The following is a 26,042-nucleotide window of genomic DNA, read 5'->3' as shown; positions in this document are numbered from 1 at the left end:
TTATGGTCATGCCTCACCTTTCCAAGGTCCAAGATCATGCCTATGACCAGACTCTTCAGCAAGGAAAACGTGATTTTGACTTGCAGTGTGTTAATAGTGGCTGCACACTGTAAGGAATCCTGACCTTATTATCCACCTCTGCTTTTTCCTCTGTGCGCTTGGACAAGCTTCTAACCCCCTGGGCCTCAGATAACAGAATGTGCCTCACAGTCCTGCAGCGAAGATGCAATGACATAACATTACCAAGGTTGGCACCCAGGAAATATGGAGTTGTCATACATGAATGGTTTTAAAAACATTTTTAAGCAAAATTTGCACGTCTATACTTAGCTGATAGAGTGTTGGAGTTGTGGGGTTTCTCAGGCATAGGTTTGAGACATGCTGGTTCTAGCGATGGACATTACCTAAGGATGTGAAGTTACGTTTTCACCCAAGCTGGGGCTGTAAGGTATTGTGGAAGCCACCAGCCTCCCAGATGTCTGTATCGCCATGATGCTGCGTTGCTCTGCTATGAATTTGCACATGGTCTCCTGCCAACTTTTTTCTTAAGGACTCACTCCCAACCCTCTCTGCATTTATGTTCCTTAGAGCACTGCTTTGCATAAGAGTCTATTTCTTGGAAAAGCTCAATAGGGGAAAAAGAGAACAAAAGGGGCTCTGATAGCTTAAGCACAAGCTATCTGAGGGTGACTGGCAGGGTAGGGGGAGATGAGGAAGCCGGGCTGGCGGGAGGGGCACACGCCTTTTAGATAAGGCCAGATTTGCAGAATCCTCAGTGATGGGCTAAAATCTCATATGAACATGGCCCAAGGCCTGCTGGATCTGGGAAGGGCTTTATGAATGAGAGGAGTGGGCTTAAGTGCCTCTCCAACCTTGCCGTGCACGTCCTTCTTAGTACAAAGTTGCATGGCCTGCCTGGTACAGGAGAGTGTGGCTGCCTTATTTCCTTCCTTTTCCAGAAGAGACTGGAGACACCCCCTACCAGTTGCCTCCTCTCCTGCTTGCACTTCGGATGGTACGCTAAAGTAGAGGGGCTGTGGGGTGAATGCTTTGAAGTTGAACTGTCTGCATAGGATTAATAATCTAGGAAAGTCTTCCCTTGCTTCCTCAAATCCTTTTGGGTTTCCGGTTTGCAGAAAAACACATAGAGCCTTTGGCTCCACCGTCTTAACTTGTGTGTGTGTGTTGATCTTGTGCCCAGTGTGTGGGCCTGCCCTTTCCAAGTACTGTGGGATGGACAGGCTGCATTGTGGTGAAATGTGGGGCTTGGACATCAACAAAGTCCCATCGGGAAGTGGAGGGCTGGTGACAAGAGGTCACCTCTTTAGGGATGTCTAGGTGCTGAGGTGTGGTGCCTGGGGTGCTGGGCTGCCAAGGACGTGTGCTCACAGAGGTGTGCTCGCAAGTTACCAGTAGATGGTGCTCTGACAACAGGAAAATACAGTTACTGTCCCTGCTGGGCTAGAAACGGATATGCAAAAACCGACTTCCAGAGTTATGACCAATTGCTGATTTTCTACATTTCCATTTGTGGGTCTTTAATAGGACAGTGGAACTAGGGACACTAGATAGAATGCCCCCCAAATTCCCTTATGAAGAGCATTGCAACATTGACCTGATCTCGGGTTTTTTCTCAGGATCCTCCTGGATCTTGAGGGCAGTCAGATGTGTTCCCAGTTAGGTGCATTTCCAGCACAGTCCCAGGAGCAGTGTGCACTGTCCAAATTCCATTTGAGGACGGTAAGCAGAGCATTTCCATGGGTTTGGCGTGATCGTATAGTTTCTTCTCTTGCCGGTGAACGATTCTGAATTGCACTATTCCTGCCCTGAAGAGAAGAGCCTGGGTCTTAGAAAGAGACATGAGGTGGAAGTCAGAAGATCTGTGAGAAGTCCAAAGTCTGCCTCTTATCAGATGTGTGCAAACTACTTAACGTTTCTGAAACTCTACTGATTTTGTCTACCAAATCGGGGTCATAATACATGTGTTGCTAGGCTGACCTCAGAGGTTTGGAGTGAGGTTTATGTCAACTGAAAACTATTAAATACACATATGATATGATTCAACCATTGAAACTGTAGTGCTCAAGGGGCTGGGGGGATGGGGGCACTGGAGAGCATGAAAGAGGTTCATAGATGTCAGAGGGCTCAAGAGCTATGCCAGCCAGGTCGTGGGTGGAATATGAGTGTGTGCCCTCCTCCCAGCATTACCTCCCTTACGCCAAGTGCATTCCCCAAACCATTTATGCCATCATTTGCTTCTGTCCCCATGGGCCACACCCTAAAAGAATTCCCACTTTATACCTCCCCAGCGCACTCTACATTATCCACAACCCATGCGATTGTGAGCCCCGTCTCCTCAGAAGGCAGGAAGGCAAGCCTCAGTCCCAGTGGGTCCTCACATGTCCGTGTGTTGTATCCTGTCTTGGGGATTCTAGGTCTCTAAAGAATTACAGCAGCCACAGAGAACACAGGACATTGTAGAGAGAGGAAAGGGAATTAGTACTGGATCTCTCTGAGTGGTTGACATTGAAGACACAAGTCAGGGGTTCCTGATCTTCCAAGAACTTCTTCTTGATGCTCAAAGGCTGGTGAACCCTGCTTAAATGGAGCACTAACAAACACGCATACCACCCGCCAGCCTGCTAAGGCCAGGACTCGAAGGGGAGGGGAGAAGTCACAGCATAAGAGGTCCATCAAGCTTTCCAGCCAGTGATGTTACAGAAGCTAATTTAATCTCAGCAGAGGATACATTATTTTTGTCATCACCGATTTTGTTCATTTCTGTATCCTCAGTGCCTGGTGCTCAGAAATATTTGTCAAATGAATGATTTGAATGAATTTTGTGCTGTGGATTATGGTCCTGCCTGAAAGCATGGGTTTGATCATTTCTGAGAGCCCTTTCTAATCCTCTGTAGTTTACAGGGTTACTGAGACAGCCACTTGTTACTGATTCTAAACGACTAACAGGTTGATGGGACTTCCTGGTTGAGAGTACCACCTGCCCTTCCCTTTCCCTTCTGACTAGGTATTCAGACAGAAAAGGACCCTCCAAATAAGGGAGGTGGAAGGACAGAGGAAGGCAGTACGGTGAAGTTAAAATACTAATTAGCACTGACTCACTCGGAATAGTATTCTGGCCTGAAGCCAGCTCCCCTGAATCAAAAGGTCAGCATGAGGTCCCCAAGGGCAGCAGTGCCTGCTGGGGGCTGACATGTTGAGACCATTCCTTTGGATTTCCAGTACCCAGAGAATTTATCTCCACACACACACATCTACTTGCATACATTTTCACACAATAGACCCCTGCCAGCGCTCACATGGCCTTGCCCACACAGACACATACGCGTGGGAACACACATGCCTCTCACTCAGATGTCACCTCTCTTCTCATCGGTTAATCTCACAGACAGAGACACTGCCTTTCACACTGGGGAAACCACAGTCACCACCATCTCCAACCTCTGGGCTTTGGTCAGTCTCTGTTTTCTTCCTCAGCCCCTTTCTCCCGCCCTCCTCTTCCTTTGCTCAGGTGGGGAAGATTCGGATGGGACTTTGGGTTGAGGCCAAGGCAGGAAAAAGCAGAGGAAGGTGTGCTCCAGCTGGTGTGGACATGGAGCGGGGCAGCTGGTACCTGTCCTCAGTTCAAACCAGAGTCGCCTGTGGGTTAGTGCTTGGTCGCTAAACCTAGGGGCTCCTTCTCTGGTGGTGGGCTCGGAGTCCACCCTTCCCACTTCCGCGGCTCAGATACTAATGGGGTGGGTCTGAGGAAGTCAGTGGAGCTGACTTGGGGGCAAAAGACAGGACTGGGAGGATCCCCCTGATTGTTAAGATTTTGAGAAGGGTGGTTTTCGCCCAGAATTCACCATCTAGGACCGCAACATCGGGACCACCCTTCCAGAAATGGCCTCTGCTAGAGCCGAACCCAAAAGGCCGCCCCGGATTGCCGGGTTTGGAGAGAGAAGGCGGCATCTCCCAGGGGAGCTAGCACCAACACCGGAGTGCGGAGCCCCAGAGGCGCTAGCGTCCCTCACGGGACCTCCGGGCTGATAAGTGAGGAGATGGGGCGAGGGTGCAGCCTTCTCCGCGAAAATCCCTAGGGAGCGTTCGTGGAGACTGGGAGGTGCGGAGAAGTGGCGACGGGGCCCTGGTGCGCGGCGCGTGGCGCGCAGGTTTCGACTCCCCGTGGGGCGACCGCGGACCTGGCCCCGCGCCGTGGACCGCGTGGGGCACAGCAGTGGCAGACGCCTCTCGGCGGGGACGGCGTGCGCGCGTGCGTGTGCGCCCCCGCCGGGCTTCCGCTCTGTTGCGGAGACTCCGCCGCACCGCCAGCTGCGCCCGCTTCTCTCCTCTCGGCATTATTTAGAGAAAGGCGACTCTTCCCTGGACCTTTGCAGAGGTGGCCCGCTCCCCTCTGGCTAAGTAAATCAATAAGCCAAACCGGCCTCGCCTCCCAGGAACCCCCAGCCGCGGTTGACCGGGGTCCTTCCGGCTCCATCCCCGCCCCTCGCGTCCTCGCCGGCCCCGCCCCCGCTTCTCCTGGCGCTCCCGTGCGCGCCTCGCTGCGCCTCTGCGCTCCGCTCGCTCTCCCGCTCCTCGCCTTCCTGATCTCTTCGTCTGCTCCACCAAGGGGCCTCTCAGGGTGGAAGAGGAAGACCGAGTCGTGAGTGAGGAAGTTCGGTCCTTGGCCAACTCAGTGTCAGGCCACAGCTAGGCTCGGCTGCAACCTGTTCCTCCCTCGCCCAAGTGCTCGCCCGCCGCCCGCCCGCTCCCGCCCTCTCCCCGGCGCAGCCGCGGATCTCTGTTGCATGCTGATCCGTGGAGGCAGCGGCGGCGAGCGCTCCGGGCGGATGCTAGCACTTGGGCTTCGCTGCTCTCTGGATGCTGCTCAACTTCTATCCCAAGCGCAGGAGCTTTGAAATCATTTGTCCCTCTCCGGTTGGATCGACTTCTTATTTCGATATTTTGGGCGTTGCGGTTTACGCAGGAACCTCAATACCGCTCTCCCCCCCTCCTCCTCTCTCGTTCAACCTTTGGATGCGTCTGTCCTGGCAGATTTAAAGACCCAAGTCTTGGCCGTGGAATTTCTTAGATGGACTTGCAGGGGCTGGCGTTATAAAGCATGTCACCGTAACTCCATCTTTGTCTTTTTTTTTTTTTTTACAAAAAGTTCTTTTGTTTTCATTTTCCCCCTCCCTCATACCAATAAATCACCAAACTGTTACCTAGCGGGCCGGTGCCTGCCTCTCTCCCAGAACTAGGTGGTGCGTCTACCAGAAGAGGAGCTATGTTTGAAGAGCAGCCTTCTCCACCCCTCTGGTCTCCAGTCCCTGAACGCCACCACACACTGGCATTTTGAAAAAAAAAATTGCCTCCAGAAACTGAGCACCCCCAAGCCCTTCCCCCCTTTTTTCCTCCTTGAGGAATGGAGCTTCGCAGAGGTTGTATTTAGATTCACCAGTTCAGAGCGGTGGGGTTGCTGCTGCCGCCTCTCCGAAGAGCTCCCGGGGCTCCCCGGAGGCGGTAGTCCCCGTGCCCGTCTGGATGCGGCTCTGAGTCTCCGTGTGTCTTTCTGCTTGTTGCTGTGTGCGGGTGTTCGGCCGCGATCACCTTTGTGTGTCTTGTCTGTTTAAACTTCAGGATGGCTCGCTTCGGGGAGGCGGTGGTCGGCAGGCCCGGGTCAGGCGATGGAGACTCGGACCAGAGCAGGAACCGGCAAGGAACCCCCGTGCCTGCCTCGGGGCCGGCGGCCGCCTACAAGCAGTCGAAAGCGCAGAGGGCGCGGACTATGGCTTTGTACAACCCCATTCCCGTCCGGCAGAACTGTTTCACCGTCAACAGATCCCTGTTCATCTTCGGAGAAGATAACATTGTCAGGAAATACGCCAAGAAGCTCATCGATTGGCCATATCCTTTCTTGCCCACCATAACTCCCCTCTCTCCTTTTGCATTTCTTCAGGTGAGGGGGGAAGCTTACCATGGAATTTATCCCCCATCCCCTTCCTGGTGCTGCTTTCCCCTTTTGCTGAAGTGTACGCTTTACTTCCTGCATGTAAGGGGCAAGCTTGGTGCCATAGAGACCAGTCTGGGCACTTGTGTTTTGCAAGGTAAGACTTTTGGTTTTTGATTTTTCCTATGTGGAGATCTCTAGCGTTCCTGGGTGTGTGGTGTTGCGGTGTCTGCCCCTTTTTGGGCTGGGCTCTGACTGATTCCCAGGCCCCCCAGGCCCTTCCCATAGAATGGGTTGCCCCAAATCTCAGGGTTTTTTTCACATTCAATCCCTCTTTTTCCTCCCTGAAGCCACCCCTTCTGCCCCCATCGCCACCAGCTGGGGAGACACCTGCACCATTTGCCTGTATGGAAGTTGAAGCTCCATGAGGGGATTTATCAGTTCTAAGCTTCAAAGAGTCTGGGCCAAAACCCTGTAGACAAACAGACGAATGGATAAATAAAACAGGTTTGGCTGGGGACCCAGCTAACTCTGGGGACTGAGTTTAAGTTCCTCTGAAAGTAGAGTGAATGAGTGTGCCCGGGGAGGCAATCTCTAGTGACATAGCCCAGACAGCTCAGAATTGGAGTTCTCTTCTCAGCTGAGGAAGAGCAGCTCAGCAAGGCCCATCATTTCTTTGGTCCTGGGTTGGGTACTCTTGCCTCTTAATGCTTGATCCAGTTGATCTGCTGGATCCAGGCGCATCTGCTGGGCCTGAATTCATCAGCTGAGGACTGCATCAGCTGAGCCCAGAGATGTGCAAGCAAGCTGTCTCTCTCTAGTTCCAACGGAACCGCTCTCCACAAAGAGCTGGTGGGGGCGGCTCGGATGATGGTGGTGTCAGGGTGAACGGGGCATAGAAGGAGCTTCTTTGCAGGTTTAATCAAATGCACCAAATGCAGGCTGCCGGTAAAGCATCTCACTGCCTTATTCTTCACTAAGATTTTGGGTGTGTGGCAGGGTCTTTGGGAATTGGGGGTTGGTGGGGTGGTGATGGGGGAATAGCAGGAAGTACGCCAGTGGGGTGGTGGTAAATATGGAGGTAGGCTTGGAGACATGGGACTTTGATGCTTGTGGAGAGAGATTTCTTGGGAAGGATGCACCTACAAGGGAGGCCCCTCCTCTTCTTCCCTCTCTTCCCTCCTTCCCACTCCCACCCTCACCCTCCAGGTGTGCAGCAGTGAGGCAGCTGGAGCCCTGTTGGGTCTCTAGTATCAGTGAGGCACGCGGCTCACATCCCCCAGAGCCTGGGCATCTCCCTGCTACCCCCACTCCAGTCTCTGGCCTTCTCCTCCTTCCTCCCTAGTTCCCTGCCTCAGCAGCACCACGATTGGCTGGCGCATGGTGCTTCTAGGCAGCACCCCTCATTAGAAACGAAGGAGCATCTCTAAGCAGATATTCTTCCTGCTGCTGCTCGCATCCTCCCACAACCACCCCTGGCTGGGCTTCCTCTCTCCTCCTCCTTGCACTCCCCTCCCCCTCCCAAACAATGATCGGGGCCATACTGGGCCTGAGTTAAACATATCTAGGGTGGGGGTATTGGGGAGTGGGAAGAGTCCAGTTTCTGCAGTCCCGCCTGCCGGTGCGCCGCACAAAGCGGCAGATCTCATTGTGTTGCGTGCTGCAGCTGCAAACACTCCTCTAGTCAGGTCTCTACTGATTTCCCCAGCCGGGCCCTCCTCCCCCGCCAGCCTTCTACAATTCTCTAACGTTTCCCACCCTCCCGGTCCTGCTGTACCGTGCTCCTCTCTTAGGGGCGTGTTTACTCAGACAGGCGCCATCTGGTTTCCTTGCGGTGGACAAAGCCGCCTGGCCGCCCCGGTGGCAAAGTGTGCCAGCAGCCATTGTTGGCACCTCGGACAGCGCCACCGAAACTCCCTAGGCCGCCAGGGCTGCAGGATCACCCGGGTTCAGCAACTCGGGTACTTCCGGGCTGGGCCCAGGCTCCGGGGCTGGAAATGCACGTTCCCTACACCACGCGGTCGCCCTTATTCACCTTTTCTCTTCCGCTGCAAAGACACTGCCTTTCCACCAGGCGTTGTGAGCGCAAGCTGCGACTGTGTTTTACTCTGCCCTTTCCTTGTCTTTGGCCAGGATGCACCAGAGAGTTAAAGGAAAGACTAGGGAGTTGATTTCAGCATGTACTCAATGCCTTGGCGGTGAGCCCCGTCCCAGTGGTCTCTTCTATCTCCATAGTTGGAAGTTTTGCAGTGGTTCTACAGCGTAGGCTGTTGTTACAGTGTTCAGAGAACATCTGCTAAGGTATATAGGGGAGCCTGGTTGGAAAATTTAAAATACGCCGTGTTTGCTTTTTCCTCCTGGCTGTACAACATAATTGACTAATATATTTTCCCTAGTGGTGACCATGTGGAAACATTGCACTTCTGTGGGTTCTGCGTTTTCTCCAATACCGCATCTAAGTTTCTAGTCGCTTCCCTTCCTCTCTAAACATTCAGCTTTCCGAAATATCTTACTGGGAATCAGTGTGAGCAGAGGCTGCCAGTAAAGCTTGGGAGCTGGGCTGACCAGCTTCAAATCCCAGTTCCTTCACCAGCTCTGTGACCTTGAAAAGTTACTTCATTGTTCTGTGACTCAGTTTCCTTATCTGTAAAATGAAGATGATAATCATGAGTTACCGGGAGAGTTAATTGAGTTAATATATGTCAAGTTCATACAAAATTGCCTAATTACCCAGTAAACACTACCTATTATTGTTAATGGGACCCTTCAGAAATTTCAGCATACCTGAGAGAGGGGGTCTTAGTTCTAGGTGAACTAAGTCTTCCAGATTTTTGCCTCTCAAAGAGAGCAAGGAACAACATCTGTATCACCTGTGGGCTTGTTAAAAATTCAGAATCCTGAGCCTCACTTCAGACTTACTGAGTCAGATCTGCATTTTAATAAGATCCCAGGTGATTAGTATGCACATTGAAGTTTGGGAAGTACTTCTCTGCTCTTTGTAAGGGCCAGATTTCGAAAAACGGCAGGCTGTTCAGAAAACATGTCAAGACCTGCTTTGAATTGAGATATGAACATGCGACATGCTTGAGGATTTTGATAGTTTGTGCACTATGCCTTTTGAGACATCTATCTTTTATTGGCTGCAGAGAAGCACTGTAGGGCTAGGGAAAATGTACACTTCTCTGTGCTGTTAGTGGTCTCTTAATGCTGCGTATTACTGGTCTTTAATCAGATTGACCTGAAAAGATGAGTTAAATAGAAGGAATTATTTAATTTATACTTTAGGACCCTCTGGCTTGGGTGGAGTCGGGGGGTAACCTTATCCAGTTATTAATAGAGAAGGTCTAGTTCTTATGGGAAGAAAAGCCTAAAATAACCCAGATTTGGCATGAAAGATGGTGGCAAGTCAACAGCCCCCTCTGAATGTGTTTCATTTTTCTTGGAAGCTACATCTGCATAGGGAGATAATTTTATTTTCTTATGGCACTGTCTCCTGCAGCGGCTACCATAACCTTTTTGAAAATGCTAATCTGACTTAAAATGTGATGTTACATTTTATATGATTCCTCCTTTTCTTTCTTGCCCATCTCATAGGTCTAACAAAAGAGTTCTCTTTTTCTCAGTGAATTGGCTTCTCTGAATGTCACTGCATGGCTACTGTCCCAGATGCCTACCCTTCTGTTCCCGGGCCCAGTTACCCTGTGGACATACAAGGTCTCCCTCATGGTCTGTGAGATGCCCCACATGTGTTTGCACTTTTCTAGGTTAGAGGGCCAAGGGAAGAAATGGTATGTTTGACTTGGAGACTCAGCTGTTAATGGGCAGTGGGAGATTTTTCCCCACCGATGGTATGAGTCATCACAGCGGGGCGGGGGGGGGGGGGGGTGTTACATGTTTCACGTGGAAATGAACAGGGTTTAAAGTAGGAAGATCAAATGTGTTTGCAGCCACTGCGATGATGAAGCTCATTATAATGAACCTGTGGATATTTGTCCGTGATTTCTTGCTGCAGGGAAATTCACTGTAGCCCCAGAGGACCCTGGCTCTGGGTCAGAGGTTGTGTGTTTTATAGTCGTGAATTTCCCATTGTAAATTGTCCATTTATTTTGGAGGATTTTGGTGAGGATTACTGAAAGCTTTAGTTCCCAAATCTCGCGTTTGGGCATATACTTTTCTCCTGCTTTGGTTCCCTATAAATATCCAGCACCTTGCAGGATAGTAGACGTAATCCTGGCAGGAACTTCAGGTTTGATGTAACTCTAAAGGATCATGAGTCAGAGTGCCTCGATTAGGGCAGAGGGTGGCAGCTAACAAGGACGAAGTCTGTAATTATATCCTATGATCAGATAATGCAGAAAGGCCTCAGTCTGCTGTGTACCTAAGCGCAGATGCAGACAGTGAAACAGATAGCGACTCTAACCGACTCTGAGGCTGCAGGATAAAGGTCTTCGTTTTCTGAGGCTTCCAGGGCAATCTCCAAATTGCCCGCTGGCTTTGCCCTTGAAATGAGGTGTGGGTAATGTTTCCTCCGGAAAACAGGCTGTGACTTGTTGTGGGGACGAGTTGTAATTGGGATGTAGCCTGGAAAGCGAGTTGGAGTGAAGGAGTTTGACAGAAATGAAATGACTTGAGGATGGAGACAAAAATATCTTGGATGTGATAGTTTTTCTCTGTTGGTTTGCATGTCATTATTTCCCCACTTCCCTCCACTTGCTTTCCCTGCTGTAGGCTCCATGAACACTATGAATTAAAGGAGGAGAGCAAAATAACGAGAAGAGGCCTTCTTTTTATCTTCTTCTGAAAGATCTAGACTCTGGAATTATTAGCTCCTTCCAAAATTGCTTATCTCTTTTTAGCTGTTGCTGTACAAAATGTAGGTGTTTTTTTTTCTCTCTTCAAACTCTGCTGCATTTTCGCCTCTTTATAGAAACATCTGGTTTCTTTGCATCTTCATATTCGTAGTTAAAATAAAACTGAGTCAAGATTTGCTAAGCTATCAGAACTCCCGCACACCCTTGACTCGTCTTTCACCAGCAGATCGGTAGCTTCGCTTATGTCACTCACAAGACCGCCTGGGAAGCTGCAGTTTGTCAAAGCCCAGCCTTGCGATCCAGCCCATCAGCACCAACTCTGCTGATCTTATTTATCACTGACCACAAAGACATGAAAGAGGGAACCTAAATGTGCCTGTAATTAATACCCTTTTATTCAAGGAGAGAGAGAGAGCAGGTCCTTTCCTTCACTTTCTCTTTCTATCTGGTCCTCCATCCCTTTTTGTCTTTCTGTGTTTCTCTCTCTCTCATTTTTAGGTTCAGCCTTTGTGAATAATTCATTACATGTGTGGGTTTTTCCTAGGATTTTCAAAAAAGGAAGGCTATTTGTTTTCCTTTTGGATATATGAAAGGTCTCTTGCAGAGGGCCAGCTTCACAGATCCACTTTTTCCTCTAAGTCTGCTGATTTTTGCCGTGGGACTAGGACACAAGGAAAAGGTAGTTGGGGGAAAAATTCTCTCTTTTTATGTGCTTTTTCTTGCTGTTTTTATAATGACTGCCTTCTACCCAGGCCTCTTACATTTGGGTGCCCCATAAATATGCAGCGACTCCCCTCCTCTATTCAGAGAACATGGGTAACAAGAAGATATTTCTGTCCCCAAGTACTTGTCACTCTGAGTCCTCTTGTCATCCTGAGTCTTCATGCTGATGAAGGCTGAGCCACTGAGCTAAAAAGCAGGCTTCTGTAACTGTTTCTTTTCCAATTCCAGTGTGAATTCACATAGGAATTGGGGAGGGGGTGAGCAGCCACCAAAGGAGCATTTTGCCCCCCTCCCACTTCCACCACCACCACCACCAACACCACCATGTGGCTTCTAAAGCAGTCCTTTTTAAAGAGGGATAAAATGCCAGAGACCTGGATCAACGCTTCTTTCCCTCGGCATTCTAAACCTACACAGAGAGGACCCATGTGTGGGTTCACTAGTCCTGTTTCCAGCATCACTCTTAGTTAAGGACAGAAGGGACAGCACAGAGTTTCTAGGCTCCTCCAACCTAGTGGTCTCTTCTTGTTAAGCCCACTTCAGGGAGATGTCTATGGTATATTTTTGCTCACTGGGTACCCCAAGTGTGTTTACTTAATTTTCCATTCCCTGCATCTTTGGCCAGTCTTTGGCTGTAAACCCCGATGAGCCCCCATGTCCCCATGTCTGGAAAGCAAGCTGTAGCCAGAAAGTGTGTCCTCAAGATGGGGAAATGGGCCAGATTAAGGAGAACAGCACTGAGTGACTTTAAAAGCTGTCAGTTAATACATCCCTGACCTCACACCTGGCAGAGCAGTGGGTAATAATTGCGAGCTTCTTTTCTTATTGTGTTTTGAGTTCCAAGTTTGTAGGATAGACAGTTCTACTCTTAGCCCTCTTGAATATTAAAAAGAAAACCAAGGCCCCCAGTAGACCCATTTTTAAAGCAGTAGTTCACCCCAGAGGCAGGTGGGCAGGCGTTGGGAATGGGACTCAGGCCAGGCTCCAGCGGTCCAGCCATGTGGGGAGCTTCAGGGAGAGGCCCTGCCTGGTGCCTGGGCCAAGTGTGGTCTTTTTGACTGTGGGTGGTTGATTTGAATCGCTGTTGCAACTCTGCATAATTTTGAGGCTATTTTTTTTTTTTTTGCTGCGTTTGGTCCTGCTGCATCTGTTTCCCCCATCTCTGGAGAATTTGGAAAGCCTGTTTTAGATGTGTGCCTTTGCTGTCTGAAGGCTTGTGTTGTTAAAGTAGGGGTGGGGGGTTGGAAAGGGGGTGTGTGTGTGCAGGGAGGGTGTCTTTATTTCCTCCTCCCCTTTAGGGGAGGAATGAAAAGGATGTGGCTAAACAGTGAGTGACATTAAAGGGAAAAGGAAGACATGCTCTGGTCAGTGGTCAGGAAGGAGGCTTGTGGTGATCAGACTCTGCCATCATTTCCGTGGCTGAGATGCAGCCTGCTGTGAGTGGCCTCGCAGACCCAGGGAAGAGGCTCTGTAAACTAGCGCCAAGAGGAAATGAGTCCTCGAAAGTCTTTTCCAGGCTTCAGCTTAGTAGGTATGAAGTTTTTCAAACTTCTTGTGCCTCTTTCTCAATTTCCACACAATTGTCTCGTGGGGCTGGTCAGAGTCAAAAAGCATGAAATGGATTTTCAACAGTCACTCACTAACATCCTGGCAGTTTCCAGCTGTGTGCTATTGAGAACAATTTTGCTACTATTCTGAGGGTGACTTTTCTTTTCAGCAGGTGATTTCTGTCAGTATCAAGGCTAATTCCTCATTTAGTTTCTTTGTGGTGGAGTCATCCACATGCACTATGCCTGGGTCATCCACACCCAGGTTCTGGAACGTCAGTGTGTCTCAGAATCTCCTAAAGGGCTTGTTAAAATACAGATTACTGGACCCACTCCCAGAGTTTCTGGCTCAGTAGATCTGAAGTAGGGCCTGAGAATTTGCATTTGTCCCAAGTTCCCAGGTGACACTGATACTGCTGGTCTTGGAACCATGCTTTGAGAGCCACTGCTCTACAAGATTTTGTTATCTGCCTGGCAGTGCCTTTAGAGAAGGCCAGTCTTACAAACAGCTCAGGAGATTCCCCATCCCAAATTTCTCATGTACCAGCCCGGAGCCCTGCTGCTCACAAAAGCTGGTTCTTTGGGTTCAGTGAGTCTTTGAGACTTCTCTATCAAAATGCAGATGATCTTGGGTGTGGGGACATAGTAAGCTAATATGTGACATCAACTTAGAGTTAGGTCATCTTATTCTTTCTGGCCTTATAACTTAGAGCAGGCTCTTCTGAGAATTGGCGTAGGATGTGCCACATTTTATACCAGCACCTGACACAATGCTGGCACTCAGTGAGCATTCAGTTAACTGTTGTTGAATATTCTAATTAGTTAGTTACTATTGATTGATGACAAGCATCCATGAAGTGCCTATTATGTGCCTGGTGTTGGACTGACCTGGACTTGTAGGACCAGATGTGGCCCTAGCTGGGGGAGGGGAGGTTGCTAGGAGGTAGTGAGGGCAGTGGATGGTTGGGAGGGATTGTAGGATCATTACATGGGAATTCAGAGGTTGTAAAAGAGAAGCTTTACCTTCTTCATCGTCTCGCTAAGGATCTCTCCAGTTTCTGTATCACCAAACACAGGCTGTAAAAAAAGTACAGTGTTTGTTGTTATCTGGCATTTTCTTATACAGAATTCTGTATTAATTGGCACCCAGAGATCTACAGTATAATAACAGTTGAGATTTGTACTGTTGGCCCCTAGACACCGCAGGATGCCGTAGTACTTTCTAAATATCACCAATGAAACATCCATTGCATCATGTTCAATGTGGTTTGAAGGTTCTGTGCAGTGTATAGCAGTCAGAGCTGTTGCAAATTATAATCCATATTGATTATATAAAGTAGCTCTTGATCACTTTTTTCTTTAAATTAACCAAAGCATTCTTCTCCAGCTACACTAGATAACAAAGGAATTGCTGCGTTGTTCTAGAAATCAGTCCTTTCAGCTCTAGAAATACTGTAGGACCTGGAGATTAATCCTAGTACAATTGTCATATCATCAGGTGGTGGTTAGAACAAAGCCATTATTTCTTTAATGGATTGATAGCTCAGCAGGCTTTGGATGTACTGGGAAGTTCCCCAGCTGGTGCTACATCTAACTGGTGTGCTTGTTTCTATAGGCTAACGTCGAAAATGAACCACCAAGATTTCCTAGAGGGCTTCCAGTAGGCATCTCACCGAGAGGTTGACAGGTGATACTTTCCCCAACTTGACTGATTATCCACCTTTCTTGTCCTGGGCTGTTTCCATGCCCTTTTACACTCCCAACTCCTTTCTCTTTTGTTGAGGTCAGGGGACGTTCGACTTGAAACTGTTGAATTGCAGGCTGATGATCTTTAGAGGCTTAAGGCTCTGGGACTTTAGAGTTGGGAATGATCTGAGTGGCTGTCTGGATGACTCTTTTTGGATAGTGGGACTGTTATGTCCCTCCACTACACTATTTACTTTGTATATTGGGATCACAAATCCTATTGAAATCTTATCGATGCTACGGACCTCTCTTTTCTGAAAAGTACACATACAGTTTTGCATTCAATTTCAGGGGGGTCCATGAATCGCCATTTAAAAACGTTGACTATGTGCGAAAATTCCCACATTCTGGGATGTTGGGATGCTGGGCCGTCAGGAATAGTGACTCCCAACCCAACATCATATCCTTCAGGTACAAATATGACAAGAACTCCACATGAAGGAGCTACAGCGATATGTTTGCGCTAGCATGTCAGCCAGACTGCCACGATAAAACACAGACATTCTAACCAAAGAGCATTAAGTCAATACAGAACTCTTTATGCATCACCCCGATAGAGAGCCTCCAGCCTGCAGTGACAAGTGCTCTTCTGTTATCAGGAAACTTGAGGTGTAGAAAGTTGAAATATTCCTCCTTATAGCTTCCACCTGCCTTTTTTTTTTTCCCCTTTGTTTCTGTTCTGTAAAGCACTGCAGACCCAATCTCCTCCTTGTTCACTTAATGGTACTATGGCACTGAACAGCTGTTAGCCAGAACTTTCTATGAGGAAGGATATGTTTTTATCTTTGTTGTCCAATATGGTAGCCACTAGCCACATGTGGTTCTTGAGTACTTGATGTGTGGCTATTGTGACTGAGTACTAAATTAAAAATTTTTTTGTGTGAGGAAGATTCGCCTTGAGCTAACATCCATTGCCAATCCTCTTCTTTTCTTGCTTGAGGAAGATTAGCTCTGAGCTAAGATCTGTGCCAGTCTTCCTCTATTTTTTTGTGCATGGGATGCTGCCACAGCATGGCTGATGGAGTAGGTCTGCGCCTGGATCTGAACCTGCAAACCCCAGGCCACTGAAGTAGAGTGTGCAGAACTTTAAACACTTGGCCATGGGGTGGCACCCCTAAATTTTAAATTTTATTTGATTTAAATTTAAGTAGCCATGTGTGGCTAGTGACTACAGTACAGGACAGCAGAGGTAGAGAGGATGGATAATAAGTCAGAAAACCTAATTCTAGTCTGGGTTCTGTCATTTCTTTGCTTTGTAACTGGCAAGGTTCCCCTAGCTCAGTGTGCAGGGCTTCTCATGAGCTGTTCTACACTGGGCTCCAGTTGGCCTCAACTGCCATAATCACCTTAATGGCTGCTAATGCCTGAAGGCACCATCCTCTCCCAGGCCAACGTGCCTGTACTGCTCCCTGCACCTCAAATGTCTTCTCTTACTTCCCCTGACTTCCTGGCCTTGACTGCACTCAGAGGTCATTTCCTCCCAGAAGCCTTCTTTGATTTCTCTTGGTAGAGTAAGGCCAGCTCCCTCCTCTAGGCTCGCATATGCCACCTGGTTTATCACTTCATTGTAACACTTACCATATAACTTTAGTATTGGTTTAAAATCCCTGCTAGGGAGGGGTCATTATCTATTAGTTTTTTAATTACCAGAACATAGAACAGTGCTTATTGAGAATTAGCACATTTGTTTAAATTAAAAACACATTTTTTTTTAAGAAGTGGCATTCTATTTTAGACTTGCGTTGAGGTTGTAGTCAGCTAAAAACCCTGGACCTTTTAACATGAATTGATGACACAGTTAGTGTTCCCTCACTCTGTTCTGATCAATTTAGTTTATTTATTTATTTATCTTTTGGAGGAAGATTAGCCCTGAGCTAACATCCATGCCCATCTTCCTCTACTTTATACGTGGGACACCTGCCGCTGCATGGCTTGACAGGTGGTGTGTAGGTCTGCATGCGGGATCCGAACCAGCGACCTCCTGGCCGCCAAAGCAGAACGTGTGAACTTAACTGCTGCGCCACCGGGCTGGCTCCCTGATTAATTTAATTTTTGAATCTAAATTCAGAACTCTGTGTTTATTTCAACTACATTTTATGTCCTTGCTTTTGGTCCCACAGTCTATCCTGTAGAGATCCTCTTCCGGTGGGGCCAGGGAATTAACTTTTGTTGAGTATCCACCCAACTTCAGACTCTCTCTATTTAAACAAAACAACAATCCAATGAGATAAATGTTGTTACCCACATTTTAAATATGGGGAAACTGAGGCTAAAGAAGATTAAGTCGCTTCCCCAAGGTCACCACCAGTGAACTTGAAGCCCAGTGGGCTGCCTCCCATGTTTAAGTGATTTCCAGTAGACGTCGTCTCTGGACTCTGCTCTTCAGTGAGTGAGACCTACACCCTGAGCTCTGTGTCATCTGCAGCCCGGATACGCATGTGCTTCACGCTTTCATTCAAGTAACTGATGAAAATGTGGTTGGAATCTGGGAACTCCCCTCTGCTTATCATCAGTGCTTTCGTCACTACTCATCAACTGTTCAACTTTTCTTGAATTTTCTAAACTGTGCTTTAACCAGCTGACGTTTCTCTATTTTGTCTTTAAGAATGTTGTGCGAGATCTCCTTGTCGCCTGCTTTGCTGAAATCAATACACACTTTAATGACTACTTCGTGTCTATTTTAGGCTAGGGTCTAGCATCTTGCTTTTTCCAAAGTTTGCTCTAGGTGTCATTATCAGAGACTCACTTAGACAATATTTTATTTCTTTGTTAGACAATAGAAGTGTCAAACCCTAGAGTCTCAGAGTTGAGGGATGTTAGACATCATCTCGTCCAGTGCCCACTTGATGAAAGCTTTGCCCTAGAATTTAGGATTTACTAGTCCCTGCTTGGAAGCGTGAGTGTCGTGGTTGGAAACGCGGCCTCTTGATTCACGTCTTGGTATCATCTCCACCCCGTCCTGGCTGTGCACCTTGGGTGAGCTACTTAACCTTGCTGTGCCTCAGATTCCTCAAACCTAAAATGCAAATAGGAATTTTACTTATAGGGTGTATCTTATAGGCTTTTTGTGATGGGATCAGATGAGATAACACATTTAAAATGTTAGAACAATGTCTGGCACATAGGAAGCCGTGAATAAATCTTAGTTGTTCTTATCTGCTTAATTGTGGATGAATCAACCTTAAATTTCTGCAGCTAAGTTTTCCCCTTCTAACAACACCATCTACTTTTTTCTGACTCCTGTCAGGTTTCTAACCCGAGCACTGCCAGATAATGTTTAGGTGACCTCAGGTTGGTCTTGTGGCCTCTCTGAGCCTCGGCGTCTTCAGGTTTAAGGTGGAGTTCACTTTCCTACCTTAGAGGACTGTGGGGTAGCTTCAGCTAATGTGTATGAAAGCCCTTTGTAAACGTGTTAGGTATTAGCACTAGTGTTAACGTTGAGAAAGGGAATAAATATCTAACATTTATTGAGTGCTTACTACATGCTGGATTGCTGTGCTAAGTGCATGCCTTGGGTTACTGCATTCATTCCTCTTGACGGTCCTGCGGATATACACATTCTTGTTTTCTACATCTCACAGTTGCAGGGATTAAGGCCTGGAGAGCTTGACTCATTTGCTCAAGATTACACAGCGAGGGAGAGCTGGACGCCTGGATCAGAGCCGTGCTCTCAGCCACTGCAGCTAGATGGTCTTTCCATGAGCCTTTTTTTTCTTCTCGAAGTTATTGGGTTTACATTTTTTAAGATAAATTTAAAAATATCTACATCAGAACCTGTCTTTCTTCATGTGTTTCTAATGCCAATTTTACACTGATGCTGTCCCTAAGGGCACATTTGGATTTATAACCCAGAAAAATATCTTCAGGAACAATAATGATACAGAATTTTCCTAGCAAGCTTTTGATAAAAACAGATGAGATATTCAAAACCGTCAACCTTAAATTCACTCGATTTTGTTTTTGTTTGTGCGTAAAGGGTATCCAGAAGTTTCAGATGGCCTGATCAATGGCATATGGAGGGATGGTCCCAGAGTCCCACCTTGGCTTCTGGGCAGATTTTCTTCACAGGGAGTGCCAGCCTTCCAGTTAGCTACTCCCTGTCTGTTCAGGTTTCTGGGTATTTAGAGTCTCCATCTTTGTTCTGTCAGAGAAGGGGGAGAGGATTGGACTCCATGAACTGTGGAGGAAGATTCTGAAAGGGTTAGAGGGATTTGACAGGGAGGGGAAAATCTCCATGGCTTGGAGCCCTTGGATATTTGCCTAATGAGCTTGGTGAAGGTCATCTGACTAAGACAGTGGAGGACATTTTACCTGAGGGAGCTGGATACTGGTGTGGCTGTGAATGGAGAACTAGGATGTGCCACTTGGCTTCTGGAAACCAGGCAGAAGACTCAAAAGAAATTAGGGAGTGGGCCTAAAAAAATGAAAGGAACTGCCTCTTCTTTCTGCTCACTTTGGATTGTATTTGCATGGGAATTTGTATTTATGAAATAACTGAGCCATATGGATGCTCAAGGATGCATGTGTTCTCCTGGTCTGTTGACATGAGGAGCAGTTGAAGGGTGTGGGCTTGTCTGGAGGTGGGGGGGTGGGTGGTGTGGTAACATGAGGAGGGGGCAGTTCTGGGGAATATGGGCCTCTGTAAATTCAGAGGATCTGGGCATTTTGGCAAGATAATGTTCCCTTCTCATAGATATGTATTTAATCTATGTGTTTGTTTATTTTTGAGATTACATCTGCCCCTCTTCCCCCAGAGTTCTGTGGATAAGGATGTTACATCTTCTCTGGGTAACCTCATTCCCTGGGGATGATTAGAGAGTAACAAATAACTGTCTGTCCCTGAATGTACATGCTCAGAAAGGCTGAGCTCATTTCTGTCAGAAACATCAGTAGACAGGCTTAAAAGAGCAAAGCAAAGGAATAGATTCTGGGCAATTAGAACTGCCCAACAGCTTTCCACATTTGTACCAGAAAAGAGGCTGGGTTCAGAACTTCCCTGCATAATTATAAGGTTTATCATCTTTCTTTTTCTCTTACCTTCATTTACTTTTATTATATAATGTTACCAGCATTCCCTATGGATTGTGATCCAGGCCTGGAGAGTTGTCCGTTCCTCAGTACATATCCCCAGGAGTGGACAGAGGAACTAACCTTTAAGAAGTGCCTGTTGTGTGACAGACACTCTACTGCGTGCTTTAGAGATGCACATCCTTTAACCCAACCCTGTGTGAAGTGGATATTATTGTTCTCATTTTACAGATGATTGGTCTAGCATCATAGGTAGAGGTGGTCTGACCGACTCCATTGGCCATTCTTTTTTGATTGTACCACACTGCCTCAGGTGAGACCAGAAGACCAGCAAGTACTCTTCCCTAACACAGCGTCCTTTTAGGATGACGCTGTGAACTGCTTGCCTGTATGTGTAGCACCTATTGGGTAGAAGGCTAAACCCGTGGAGGAGTAAAGGATAAATAGATGAGCAAAGAGCAAAGATCTCTTACTCATCATCATGGTCATCATGAATGGGTCTGAGGCACCTTGCCCTGTGTCATTGGAGGGCAAGCTTGAGTTGGAGTTGGGGCTCTTTGCTATTTTGTCTTCCTCTCACCAAAAACTCCACTGTCACACTTCCTTCGTCACTCTGCAAAGAACCTCTGATTTGGAAATGCCAGTTCTCCTTCTCTTTTTAATATTAGCATGCGAAGTCCATTTACTTTTTCCTGTCCTCCAAGAAGTCTGCTCTCAGTCGTCTCTTTCCCGGGGCACCCATAGTGTGAGTTGTAGTGTGGAGGAGGCAACTTTAGTGACCTTTTCTTGAACTTTCACCTTACTGAATGCTTCTGCCCCTGAAGCTTGTTAAGGAAATGGGGGTTGAGGGGATAGGGAGGCTGCAGAAAAAATTTTAATATTCCAATAAGGAGTGTAGAAAAGGCTTATAATAAGTTTATGGGAAAATAGCCTTATGTTCATCCCCAGGCCACCATTATGAGGATTCTGACTTTTCATTAACTGTCTCTTAGAGAAGTTTCTAGCTCATCCAGCTTGTCATGGAGCTCTATTCTTAAAAATTTAAAGATATTTCCATTGACTTTAGACACTTGAAAGGTATTCCTGGGTGTACCAGGATTTTCATTTTGAATGTTGTTATTGGATGTCCTCCTTAGTAGCTTCACCCCAAATGGCTTCTCTCAATTGTAATAATGGATGCTCCTCCTTTCTCCCTCACTGACCTTCCCATCACATTACCTATTAGCACCACAGAATAATAGAAATTAGCATTACAGTGACCAAAGAGAAACTCTAGTCAAACCCTCACTTACTTGTAAGAAAACTGAGAGCCAGAGAGGCTAAGTGATGTGCCATGGGTCTCAGTAAATGACAGAGCAGGGACTCCTGACTCTAAGTCCAGGGCTCCTTTGATCATGTTTCCTCTTTTCTTTCCTCAGTACCATTTCTCTGCTCAGTCATCTTCTGTCTAGTCCTTTCATCCTCTTCTGGGGCTTCCTCATCCTTTTTTTAGTTAGCGAGTATGTATTTTTGGTGTTTCTCTTGGATTGGGGCATAGGAGGCTGAATATAGGGATCATGATAATAATAAAGGACTTAATTAAGAAAAAATAGGAATGGGTAAGAGAAGGATAATTCAAGAGAAGCCAACCAGCACAGAGCCAATGAGAATGGGAAACAGTGATTCAGAACATTTGTTAATGTTCTCCTTTTCCAAAAATGTTGCTAGAAAGAATCCCTTGTGAGTTGCTGGAGAACTTTATGAAATGATGGTACTATACCCAATAGACAATGGGTTTCCACCCAGTATAAAATAGTTAAGAGAACTCCAAGGCACATTCAATTCTTACTATTGTGTCTCTGGGATTCTAGTTTCCTCAGTTGTTATCTCACCTGACTTGAGGACATCACTGGTTTTCATGGCCCCCAGCATCTAAAGCAGTGTTCGTTTCCTTGGCTGCACGTTAAAATCAGCCTGAGTCCTTCTAGAAAGGCTGATGCCCTGATGGTAGCTGAGACAAATTAAATCAGAGTTTCTGGGGATGGGATGCCAGTATCCTTAATTTTTAAAAGCTTCCCAGCTGATTCTACTGTATAGCCAAGGCTGAGATCCACTGATCTTCTAGAATGAGAGGTGAGCCTTTTACCTGATTTGTTTCTTTGGGTTGTGCTTTAATCAAATGTCTTGGCTGATTCCTCTCAGTTCTCTTACAGGCTACGGTGAAATGGCAGGAGCCCCCTGGGTATCCCAGAATTCAGCCCGAGAGAATGGGGCAATTAATTCTTATGTTTCAGGGCACCAGCAAACCATTCACCTGTGGCTGCTTCTGGGCACACATCTAGCTGCACAGGTAGCAGCCTTCTGTGGTAAGGGTGATGTTTCAGAGTTCATGAATGCAGGTCTAGCTAAGGGGGCAACTTGAGGCTAAGAGACAGAATGAGTCTGCTGACCCAGGAGGTCCTTGAATAAGGGACTGAAGACTCACTGTCCTTGCTTCCTACCCATTTGATAACCCCTTCTGCATGTGAGGGCTGATTCAGCTCAGCTACCATCAAGTTCAGAAATCTCTTCGCCAACATCCTTGATGGTCTCCTAGAGACATGGAACTTACAGTAAATGGTGTGCTAGAGCTGCCTAGTCCCAGCTCTTGGCTGTTCATTGGGTCTCTCTCTCCCCAACTCCATGTGCGTTGATGTCAAGTTGGTAGCTTGAAATTGGCCATGAAGAGAGTATTTACATTCCAGAAATTGGCAAATGCTGCACACTGGGGCTTTTCTCCCTTTAGAGAGGCTGGTTGTTAATTTATTAGTATAACACTTAGTTTACCACTTAACAAAATAGTCCATTCACTTGTGGGTCAGTGGGACTTCTCTGTGTTGCCTCAGATCTGCCTTTGGGTGGGTATTCCACCCTTTGCTCTTAGTCTTACCCTCTCAAATAGTTTAGACACCATCTATGCCCCGTATTACAAGCTAGCCCTTCAGATATTTGAGAACAGGTGTGACGTCTCTCTCAGGTCTCCCCTGTCCAAGCTGAGTGTCCTTAGTGCCTTCACTGTTTTCTCCTGTGCTTTGGAGGCTCAATAGGTGTCTTTGAACCCTGGGGTACATTGCAGGGTTTTCAAAGGAAAACTCATATTCTCCCAGAGATGATCCGTGCACTCTTTCATAAAAAGCTGTTCATTTTTTTAATACATTCCAAGTAGTGTCTGATGCCCCACGAGGTGAGTGTTGGTACAGGGTGTAGTCTCGGGTGTGGTTGTTCATTGCAGCCCGCATTCTGCTTTCCCTAAAATGCACATTGCTGCCAGAACTCTCGATGGGCTTGGATTCGTCAGAGTGTCATCAAAACACAGATTCTGGTTTCTGAAACAGGTAATTTTCCCACTGCTGTTTTGTTTTCTTCCAAAGGCTTTTAATATTCCCCTGTTCTTTCTTCCCTTATCTGTAGTGTCAATCGTTTGTCTCCTGATCACCGAAACTGTGTGTCGAATGACAGCATTTGAGTCCCAGATTCAGTCAGACACATAAAAAGTGAATTTGTTAAAACTTATCTGGCTGACTGTCACTGAGGCAAAAGAGGGAGGAAGGCCAGTGCTGCCTTAATTCCTCAGGACCGCCACTCCCCATCCTTTGGAATTGGCCTTGGATGAGTCTGGAACTGACCTCAGGATTGGTTAACCTAAGCAGCAATGATGTGAACTTCCTTTCAGTCATTTTATAGAGAGGGCGGGGGCATGGCAGTCAGATGGGAGTCCTTTGGTTTAAAAGCAATGAAAGGGTGAATGTGGCTTCACAGCCAACATGAAGAGGGTAATACCAGGTAATGTTTTGAGTAACTGAGTCCATTGACCTCCTCAAGAGAGCAGTGGGAGGAGCAAACAGAGAGCTTTTTTGGGGGGGTTCTCTGCCTCTTTGCTGTGTTCTCAATATTGCTTTCTTTGTCTTTCATTCATTAGGATTTAAGTCTTTAGGAGTAGGTGTAATGACATTTCCATCTTCTTGACAGGCAGAGAGAAAGAGAGAGAGGGGGAGAGGTATGTACGTGTGTTCAGGACTGCCTGTCAGATGGTAAATTTGAACAGAGGCAGCTGTTGTCATGGTGATGGCAGGTTGCATCCCACCACCATGGAAACCAAAGTTAAAAAACTGATGTTAAGGCTGAAAGTCACATGATACACTTTTTGTTTTGTTTTGTTTTAAAAAAAGAAAAGGGATTTGGTTTTTCAATCTGATCTTTTTTTTAAAGACGAGATTGGGTGGTGAGAAAATTGCGATAAGGAAAGCAATGAGATAATAGAATGGGACGACACGCAGGAGGCAGAGCCTTCCCCCTCATTTCTCTGCTTGTTAGCAGAGCATTTCTCCTCCCATGGAGGTGGAAAAGAAGGGGGACATAGTGTAGATTCCAGATTTGCAGCCAGAGTCGTGCACTGATCGCTGTCACGTGGAGAAGCCCTCCTGCCCTTTGGAGGTGATGTGTGGTGCACTGTCTGCTGATCAGCCCAGGGCAGAGACTGGAAACCTAAAATTAAGGGCTAAGAAAAGAGATGGGAATGGAGTTGAGGGCATAACTTGCCCCAGATATGAAGGTGGTTCATACATTAATAAGTTCAGATAATTAACATTGTTTTTCAGGAATTTGAAAAATTCATCTGTAGCCCCTCAGAACCCCAAGGAACGCAGTCCCTCTGTTTATTCCCTTTTCCGAATTGGCCTTCTTTGGGCCACACTGTCCTGCTAGGTCAGCACAGGAGCAAGTGCAAAGAAGACCCAAAGGAGCCCACCCAGGAGTGCATCAGCCTCTGGGCCGAGGCCCCTTGGACCTTGACTTACTTCTAACCCGGCCTCTCACCTGGGTGGGGCAGGGCAGAGGCTTGCTGATAGGCCTTAGAGAGCCCGCTGGAGCTCCATCTTTTTGTCTCACACTCACTCCTACTTCATACCAGGATCTGGAGAAAAGGTGAAGCGTCCTTCCAGGAGGGAGAGCTGGCCCCGGGCCTGTTTTAACAGGACTGGCTTTAATTTTCCTTTTGGTCTGTGGAGGGTTGAAGAACTGCTCTCATGGCTGGTGTGGACAGGCTAGGAGGCAGATGTTTCTGCTGTGAGAAGGGCAGCCTCTAGCGAGGGTGAGGAAGATCAGGAGGGTGCACACACACACTGTGGGAACGAGGGTGGGGGCTCTAGCCATGTCTGGGTTCTGGGTACAAGGTCCTATCTCCTCAATATGACGGGTCCCTCCAGGACAGATGTATCGTTCTCAGTGGCCCGGGCGAGGGGGATATGATCTCACCAGCATGATCTCACTCCATTTCCATCAGGGTCTGTAGGAGCTGGAGCCGGACTTCTGTGATGGTTCAACCCCTCCTGTTCTTAGCCTTGGCCTTGGGTGTGATTAATGTCCCTTCTCATCACTGGGAGAGATTGCATCAGAGTCATCAGCTTCATAAATCCTCCTCTGAGGACTGGTGTTTGGATGTGCTTTCCATATTCCCAGGAGGCTCTGGGCTAAATGTCTTTGCTCTCTTCCCGGAGGCCCATTACCATAATTTTCTTTTAAATCCTTTGTTGCTGTGGGTCTCCTCAATGTCAGCCCATGGCTGCAGCCAGCCAGCCCTCTCCCGGAGGCTGTGACCACTAACAGATGCTTTTCCCAAAGCTTCAAGCCACAGCAGATGCTTAAAGATTGATTTAGTAGGATAATACAAATGACTGTGCATTTGTGTAGCACCTTATGGTTTTCAGAGGGCTTTCGTCCTCATGTCATCTTAGACTTTGATCTTTTTGTATTTCTTGTTTGGTTCTGTGGGAGTGGATGGTGGTGGTTTTCCTAACTTGTGTACCATGTTGGGGTGGCTTTTGCATGGAGAATCATGGCCCTGGTTTTCCATTGCCAAGCTACATTTTCTCCATTGCATTGCAGGTCTTGAGAAAGATTCTGATTCTCCTCCTATAAAAAAGGTAGCATGAAAGCCTTGGCTAGCAATACTCACTGTTGTTCACATCTCCCATGTCTGTTTGGTGTAGTGCTGCAGGGAATCACGGCGCCCTTTCCCCATGATCGTCTTTAAGTCAACATCCCACTTGCTGGAATGATATTTACCTGCAGGTGAGGGAGGAGTGGAAAGACCTGCACAAAGATGGCCAGGCCATCTTCTGAGGCTCTTCCGTCTCTTAGAACTGGACATCCAAGAATAGGAGGCTGGGATAGAAGGGAGGGCGAGAAGACAGACCTTCTTGGAGGGAGAGTGTTCTGAGCCTG

General features: G+C 47.3%; 1 protein-coding gene across 4 annotated transcripts in view; it reads left to right on the top strand.

Annotated features, from left to right (window-relative positions):
- The window catches only part of CACNA1E (calcium voltage-gated channel subunit alpha1 E), a 370,728-nt gene that overhangs the window by 60,367 nt on the left and 284,319 nt on the right, over positions 1-26,042 (top strand). For all 4 annotated transcript variants that reach the window (XM_070497320.1, XM_044758026.2, XM_070497319.1 and 1 more), the window contains exon 2: positions 5,638-5,904. In XM_070497320.1, the coding sequence (XP_070353421.1) occupies positions 5,638-5,904 (267 nt within the window). The remainder of the gene's footprint in view (positions 1-5,637; positions 5,905-26,042) is intronic.

Source organism: Equus asinus, chromosome 25 (genome assembly GCF_041296235.1).
Source record: "Equus asinus isolate D_3611 breed Donkey chromosome 25, EquAss-T2T_v2, whole genome shotgun sequence".
Lineage (NCBI taxonomy): Eukaryota > Metazoa > Chordata > Mammalia > Perissodactyla > Equidae > Equus > Equus asinus.
The sequence above is the reverse complement of the archived record's forward strand: the minus strand, read 5'-3'. Positions and strand labels throughout refer to the sequence as shown.